General features: G+C 46.8%; 2 protein-coding genes across 2 annotated transcripts; one reads left to right on the top strand and one right to left on the bottom strand.

Annotated features, from left to right (window-relative positions):
- Nucleotides 1–507: 507 nt before the first annotated feature.
- LOC136197134 (uncharacterized) lies at nt 508–2,503 on the top strand. Its single transcript, XM_065986844.1, has 5 exons — nt 508–582; nt 671–728; nt 869–937; nt 991–1,054; nt 1,106–2,503. The coding sequence occupies exons 3-5, from the start codon at nt 891–893 to the stop codon at nt 2,396–2,398; spliced, it is 1,404 nt and encodes a 467-aa protein (XP_065842916.1). The 5' UTR covers nt 508–582; nt 671–728; nt 869–890; the 3' UTR covers nt 2,399–2,503.
- A 3,357-nt stretch (nt 2,504–5,860) lies between these two features.
- Nucleotides 5,861–8,205, bottom strand: LOC136197151 (probable cytochrome P450 524A1; the record flags this gene model as incomplete). Its single annotated transcript, XM_065986867.1, is given in 3 exon segments — nt 5,861–6,422; nt 7,222–8,011; nt 8,061–8,205. Coding segments are annotated over 3 exon segments (1,355 nt in total), but the record flags the coding sequence as incomplete, so codon positions are not given.

Below are 8,205 nucleotides of genomic sequence, written 5' to 3'. Positions count from 1 at the left end.
GGGAAGGTACTGCCTGGCTTCCGATTATTCCTCTCGTGAAGAAAAATCTCGATCAAAATTGCTTTTAACAAACTCCTTGCAGCAAAAGTCGACAACATCCTCAAACAGAAGACGATCAGCAGTACAGAAATTTGTGACGTCATATTGCCAGAAGTGATGGAAATTTTTTCGTATACGCGAAATCGACGAGGGCCTCCACGAAGGCTGAATCGACGACGGCGCGAAGGTGAATGCGCTTGCATATTGATTGTAAACATTGTACGGAAATAGGCGCTCGCCGAAGCGAGCACGAGTCGATGAGCGGGAATTTCGACGCCGTCGTCGAGAACGAAGACGACGTCGATGAATATCTTCGCCAAACGATGAATTTGAGCAACACGCAGCAATTCGGACGATCGTTCCGCCTTAGAAAAGGGTAGCTCGTAAGTGATTGGCCTCGCGGAAGAATCCATGTGCTCAGAGTGCATCAGAGCTTGGTGCTTCACGTGACTGCATGTACTTGCGTGAGCTATCCCGTATAAAGACGCGCAGGCCACGAGTCACTCGATTTCTTTCGATCTGTCGAGCTAAGCAATCAGCTAGGTACTTATCAATTTAGTCGTTATCTTTTAGTGTTTGAGCATCATCTAGCTGTCCTTTCTGATTGGGGCCCTCTTTTATCGTTTAGCAGATTTGAGTCACCCTTGCCTCAAAGAAGCCAATCGTCGATCGATTCCAATCTGAGAAAGGTTCGATTACATGTTTAGTACTCTAAAAGTCGTCGCTCCAGCCTGAATCAGATTGCGTTCTGCATCGAGCGTTTCTCCTTAATTAAACCAAATATATGGACGAAGCGTGTATCTCTTTTTGACGTCCTGCTTGCATATAGGTGATCTAGACAAAAATTTGGGATGCCTTTATCAAAAGCATTTCAATTGATGATGCAATCGTCTGCACGGTAAGTGATTTATTAGAGACAATTAAATTTGTAGATTTGTATGTTAATTATAGTTTCGGTAGGGTCGCTTGGCGACCCACTCTCAACCAGAGACCACCATCGTCTTTCTTTTGTACTGTATGTATTGTGCTCCGTCTTTTTATTGACCCTTCTCACTGCGTTTCACAGGAAAGCAAGAAAGAACGATCGTTGATGAAGGGCTTGATGTCCTTTGCCACAGGGATATATGGCATAGGTATCATGGCAATAGCTTCTGTCTTCGTATACAATGATCTACGATCGCGTTACAAGCGTCGAAAGATTCTCAAGTCATGCAGCTCTACCTTTCCTGAGCCAAAGTTCCTTAGAGCGGAGGACTACGTCGATCGAGATTCAGAAAGGGAGAGGCTTAAAGAATTTCTCAAGAGAAAACCGGACGGTTTCTACTACATGATTGCTGGACCGTATGGCTGTGGAAAATCGACGCTCATGCACGACGCCGTGATGGAACTGAAGAAGGAAGGCGTTCGTGGCGTTCACATGATCGTCGCAAGGGAGAAGGTACCAATTGCTTTTGCCATTGCAAGAGCTTTCGGCTTGAATCGCAAATCTTTGATCAATCGAATCAAGAATAGCGGTCTTGCGCAATTTGTCGCCGGGGAGATGACTCTAGACGATTGGTGTTCTTACGTTGAGAGGAAGACTCCTATTGTTGTTTTGGGAGAGAAGCTAGCTGACCTTCGAACGGAGTTGGGAGATGGTAGAGTTTTGACTCTCGTCATTGATTCAGTGAACAACCTGGTCCCATACGAGTTGGATCAACTCCAATATCTGGCAAAAGTTCTGGCGGACAGTGGACACATCCGAATGATATTTCTCGACGCTAGTGGATCTGCTCTTGACATTATGAAGAAGAACTCTTCGGCGTCGAGAATGGTGGTGTTGCACGCTGAAGATGTTAGTGAGGAGAAGGCGAAAGATTTCTTAGAGAGGAAACTGAAGGGTACGAAATGCGATGCTCGTAGTGCTCATGCCGAGCTTACGGGCAACCGTCTTCTCTTGATGAGGCGATTGGCTGGTCTATGTAGTTCGTTTACGGAGGAGCGTTCGAGGGAAGATATTTACAAGGACTTTCTTCTTACGTACGCCGGGCAGAGACTTGAGAAGTGTGGCATTAAGAGAAAGCCACCGCCTGATACTGATGCGACGTCTCATTGGGAGAAGAAGGAGGCGAAGGCTATCGAAAGCAAGTGGAATCTTGTTTCGGCTTTGGTGAATGCGCCGGAGAGGGGAATCGATTTAGGCGATGTTCAGGTCGGCGTCGTTTCAGAGCTGCTCAAAGAAAATGTCCTCCTAAAGCTTCCAACTGGAAATTTCAAATTACACAACCAAGCTCTCATCACTTTCTTGAAAAAGGCCAACAAATGCGATGATGATGATTCAAAATCGAATAACCAGGCTCCTTTCAATCTCCTGAAGTGAACGATGTATGTCATTGTGTGTATGTTATTTGTACGTGTTGTTCTGTGGCTCGAGTTTTTGTTGTGTTCTTCTTTTGAAGCGAGGCATGCTAGGTTCATACGCGGACACTGCGTTAAGACGATGATCGTGCATTCAAAAGGTAAGTCGTTTTCCCTGCATGAGACGAGATCTCTGTCTGGATGTGATAGAACAAATTCCCGTTCTGCAATGAGAGGAAATCGAACGACCCTTGAAAGTTCTTCAAAACGTGATTTCCGATTTTCCTCGTCGTATTCAATCCACTGCATGACGACGTCCCACACGTCTTCCTCTCGACTCACAGCCAATTCATCCGAGGCTAATAATTGAGAGACGATTTCCAACGAAAGACATCGAAATTCATCCGTCTTCACCAAATCAACGATATGAACAGCTGCAAGTCGAAGAGCAACTGATCGCAACTTCTCGCAATTGTGCTCATAAGCGAACGTCATCCATGTAAGACAATTCGATTTATTCACGTGCTTAGCCAACCCCGTGCAGCAATAGTCGACGACATTCTCAAACAGCAGACGATCAGCAGTACAGAAAAGCGTGACGTCATTACCGGAAGTTATGAAATTTTTCCCGTATACGCGAAATCGACGAGGGCCTCCATGGACGCCGAATCGACGTCGCGAAGGTGAATTCGCTCTTTTGAGCTTTCGTGCATATTGATTCTAAACATTGTGCGGAAATAGGCGCTCGCCGAAGCTAGCACGAGTCGATGAGCGGGAATTTCGACGCCGTTGTCGAGAACTACAGTTCGTAGCTCGTGGTGAAATCCATGCTTAGCACGTGGCGCTCCACGTGGCTCGAGAGCGATCCCGTATAATGACGCTAAGCCCACGAGGAGCTATTCCAATATGAAAAGGTCCGATTGCTCATTCGCCTAGAGCTTGCCTTATCCAAAATATAAGTCGACTAGTGACGTCACCTTTCAGCAGGTGTCGGATGTGACGTCATGAATTCGTTCGAGGTTCGTTCCAGACCTCGCCTTCGTTTTGTGGCATTTCGTTGGACATTGAAGAGCTGCAAGTCGTTATCCCTGTCTTTTAGGTCGAATAGGATCCAAACGAGCGTCAATTCGGTATGGAATCGCGAACGATCACTGTACGAAGCAATTCTTCGCGAACAAGTGACTTTGTCGACAACTAATCAGGCCAAGATGATTCTTTAGCCGACGCAGCGGCAGATGCGACCGAAGAAGTGCAACGAGCAGAGAACGGAATTCTTTTCCTTCGCTCGTCCATTTATTGTAATGGAGCAGCATGCCGCCACGTGATACATAACCAGCCTTGAGAATTGCGCGCGTTAGGCGTCAAATGAGTAAAAACTTTTCCTCGTTTTTTGGTGTCGTCTTTTCTCGGCGAGCGATGCGGACGAGCAGGTGAAGTTTTTAACGTTTCAAGGTTGTTCGACTGTTTGGTATTGTGCGTAACGTCCCATTCGTCGTGTAAATCGCGCTCTCTTTCAGCACCGTGACGATCAACAAATTGTTATATTTACGCTTTGTACGGTCTGGAGGGCGTTTAACTAAAACGATCTCCATCGTTCTGCGTCATTTCTTGGCGTAATAATAATTTTAGGTAGTTGAATGAAAATTCATTTGACAAGTCGAATGACATCATAAGCAAGATGTCTTTGGCTAGGTGCATGGCTGCGAAAGCGGATCGAGAAGACATACAAGGGAGACGTACGTCTACTAGAGGTAAGGGTCATTACGTGTCGATGTACGTCTGCAGTTACCAGTCACGTGCAGATCCAATGTCTGACAGATGTCATCGCTCCTTAGTGTCGAAGATCCTAAAACGAGATAGCGGTGAAAGCGTGCTCGTTCTGTATCGTCCACTTAGGTTTTAGGCCTCCATACGGACGGTGGGCTCGCACCGCTGGAGAAAAAAGAATGGAGCCAAATGAAGAAAGGGTCGCTCACCCATGAGCAGCATGAGCCCATGGTACCAGAAGAAAATGATCAGAAGACGAGTTCTTTATCTCATTAGCCGATACGCTCCACGTGCACGGATGTGTATACATATTTATACTTCGCGTCGTTATCCGGGAAATAGTCGAAGAAAAGCAAACCTTTCGACTGAAGTTCTTCGCAAGACGCGCTTCGGTCAGGAGAATAGGTTTTACAAAGCGGTTTCACTAGGCGCTGGCGCTTTTACGAAAAGGTGAGGCTCCCTTAGGGGTCCCGCGAACAAATTTTCGCATTGCGAAGCGTAACGCAATGGTCACGACGCGTCTTCATAATTCTGTTTAACATTACACGGAAGGCCTTCATTTTGACATGGCGGTGGAAGCGTCTCAGTGGTTCCCCGTCGCCCTAGAGACGAATTTATCCGACGCTCTTTCGAAGCCCGTCTCTCGTTCGTCGCAAGTCGAATTCTTAACTCCGTCGCGCCAAGTAAAGCTAAAAGATTAGTCTCCATGTGGCTGGAGTTATGCGAGCGCGCAATATGTTCGCAACGGCCTCTGCGACCGAAAGTTCCGTGGCCCTTAGAGATGCTGAATCCCCAAAGGGGGCCTCACCTCGTTTCTTTTTGTGGTCATGGAGACGTTCATTAGTCATGTGGCTGAATTAAATAGACGAAGATGGATCTTCGACGCTGCAGAACTGTAAAAGAATGCCAATTACTTGAGATTAGTTTTGACTCGACTCTGACGATGAAAAGAAAAGGAATCGAGGTTTTCTCTACGGCGATGCCTCGTCAAATATTGAAAAACGCGCTGATAGTCTTCGCCAGTTTTTTGGTCAAATGCGACTTTCCGACTCCACCTATAGTGCACTGGGCGTGCAAATGGGAAATATTTTTGGCGTTGAATGGCCTGTCCGTCAAGGTGCAAATGTCAACGCGTCGTTAAACGCAAAGTATGACTAGTTTATTGTCAGATAATTGCACTCATCTCTCTTTTATATAGAAAGGGCATATGTCATGTTATTATGCCTGGGCAAGTTCCGTTGAGAGTATGGAGAAATGTTCTACCTGGAGGAACATGGTCACGCTTTTGCGCCTAATGACCTAGTAACATAGTTGGCGTCCTATTTTAGGTTTCTCTCTTGCCAAGCGTAAGGTAAGGCTCGCAGAGGACAGTTGATTATAGCGTTAGAAGGCGTCGCAAAGGTCTTTGTTTAGAGAAGGTAATCTACGCGTCTCAGTCATGTCTCAGAAGCCGAGTTTATCAGTTTCTCTTTTGAGGCTCATTTCTCCTTCGTCGTTAGTCAAGATCATTTCTCCTGTGACCTATGAAGAAGTAAGAGGTCGTACTTTATGTGGCTGGAGGTAATAATCCCGGGGCCCTATTAATACTGAACCCTCAAAAGAAGCCTCGCCGATGTTCAGTTTTCATCTGCGATAAGCTTTGTGAATGCTCAAATAGCCGTTATCGACGAATCGATAAAATTATAGCCGTGGTAATAATTGCGGCGGTAGAAAGAGGTCAAGTTTCAAACAGATCTCACAAATAGGGCATGCATCAGCTAGTTTTAGGGTGACGGGTATCATGCAATTTCAAACTAACAAACTAAAAAATCGGAAAGGCGCAGCACAAACGGACATAATCATTTATGAAGTCAATTCCTTCACGCCTCCCTGGCTTGAATGGCAATCACGCACCCGTCAGCTAGCCTTCTCGTAGAATCCAACGTCATCTTATTTCCCAAAACTGTCGGAATACGACGCCACTCGGCGCCCATGGCGGCAATAGCGGCTGTAAGAGTAAGTACCACTTCAATCAGCTTGTTTCCAAGGCATCGATACGGTCCAACTCCAAATGTGAGATAGTTTCCCGCGTTCAAAGCGTGCTCTCGTCGCTCGAGCCCAAATCGATTTGGATCGAACTTGAGTGGCTCGACAAAGCCTTTGTCGAGTAGAGCGGGCAGAAAGAAGGGAAATACGACTGTGCCCTTTGGAAAAACCAACCCTTTGATCTTGAATTCACGCTCTGCAATCACAGGTGCTGTTACTGCAGGCGAATCCAGACGCAGAACCTCCTTAACGACCTAGAGAAATTTTCACTGACAACCAAAGAGACTTCTCTGGCTCTGAGACAGATTTATGCATTTTTCCACTACCGAAGAGAGCAAAGGCGACAATTTCGTTTCAAAAACATAAAATGTGCTTTTCGTTCGTGAATTTTTACTAAACGCGTCAACTGAATTATCGTTGCGTCAAAGTGCATATACCAATATACCAATAAAGAAATGGATTCCAACGAGAAATACTCCACGAGGAGTGGTTGAAAACGAGAGACAACGGCATGGGAAAGCATGCTCAAAACCAATTCCAAAACATGCAATATTTCTCCGAAAGACTTCCGAGAGAAAACGACAAAACAATAATCGTTGAGACGGAAGATGCAAGCGGACAATTTTAAAGGTTTGGTTAGACGCTACCAAACTGCTCACGAATAGAATTATAATTCGAAAATAAGTGTGAATGTCAAAATGAATGTGAATGAGAAACTGAAGTCATGCACCGAGTGACCGACAGTCTTACTTGTGCGCAAAAATCAGCGCGTTTTTCTCAATGCGCAAAATACGCTAAGAACTCAACTAGTACTACTACACTCGAGGAAGGTTGGCCTGCATGAAAAAACTACTCGGGAGGTATACTTGACTTGACACCAAGTTTCCGTTTACCCCAGTTATTTAGAAAATAAAGCGATATTGGGCGTCTCTTTCTGAGCAATTGCTCTTCTAACCTAAGCTGACGTCGATATCTATTTTGTAACCCTAATGGCGTACTACAGCGCCGCCAGGGTCGCAGCAATTATTCGACTCCTACTGCTAGTCAACGTACCTGGCACGTGTACTTCATTTGATTAACGGCGTCAGCTGTGATGGGCTCGTCGCGCTGCGGTCGAACCCGCGTCTGTTCGGCGCGCACTTTCTCCAATACGTCCGGATTCGCGCTCAACCGGGCAAACATAGATGATATTGCCGACGCCGACGTGTCCTGACCGGCGAAGAGAAAAGCGACTAGGTTGTCTTCGATTACTTGCCGAATGTCTGCGTCTTCGAGTCTCTCCTTCTTCGACTCGATCAGCGCCTTAGCCCAGTGCTCAATGATGGTGGTGGGTTCTTGTCCGTCATCGGCGCGCTTTATTGCCAGCTCGACGATTGGCTTCATGTCCTGCGTGAGGGACTGGCGCGCTTTAGCGCCACGCCAGTAGGTAGTCCCAGGAAAGTTCACAGGCGCTGCTGTAATCGCCTTGGAGACAAGGTGGTACTTGTATCTCCACGACTTCGTCTGGGCTGGCGACAGATTTCCTAAAAAGGCCTCCGTTACGAAATCGAAAACCAAGTCGGTGGCCCTCGCAGCGACAGTGATTTCGCGTTCGTCAATCCACAGACGCAGGTGTTTCCGAATGTTTCCTTCGACGGCCGGCAGCAGAGTGAGAACGCCGCGCCGGGTGAAGATGGGACCGAGGGCTCTTCGAAGGACATCGTGGTCTCCCTTCGGAAAGAAGGTCAGGGTTCTCGACCCGAAGAGTTGCTTTGATGTGAACGACACAAACGCGCTGAACGTCGTGCCCTGTTCTTTAATGATGCGCTTAGCCAATGAGATGTCCTTGGTAAAGAGAATGAACCTGGAATAAAAATGTCTCTTCCTGTGGCTCGCGCCCGCGGATGACTAACTTTCCCATGAAGTAGCTCCACCATAAGTCGCGCTCTTCCCTCTGCGGAGCCGCGACTACGAACTCATAGGGATTTAGGATGGGAGCCAGAGTTCCGATAAACGGCAGAACCCACTTGGGACCGTGCAAACCTTTGCTAATCCTCT

The sequence above is a fragment of the Oscarella lobularis genome, chromosome 17 (genome assembly GCF_947507565.1).
Source record: "Oscarella lobularis chromosome 17, ooOscLobu1.1, whole genome shotgun sequence".
NCBI classification, from domain to species: domain Eukaryota; kingdom Metazoa; phylum Porifera; class Homoscleromorpha; order Homosclerophorida; family Oscarellidae; genus Oscarella; species Oscarella lobularis.
Note: the sequence above shows the minus strand (reverse complement) of the source record. Positions and strands in the feature narration are given on the sequence as shown.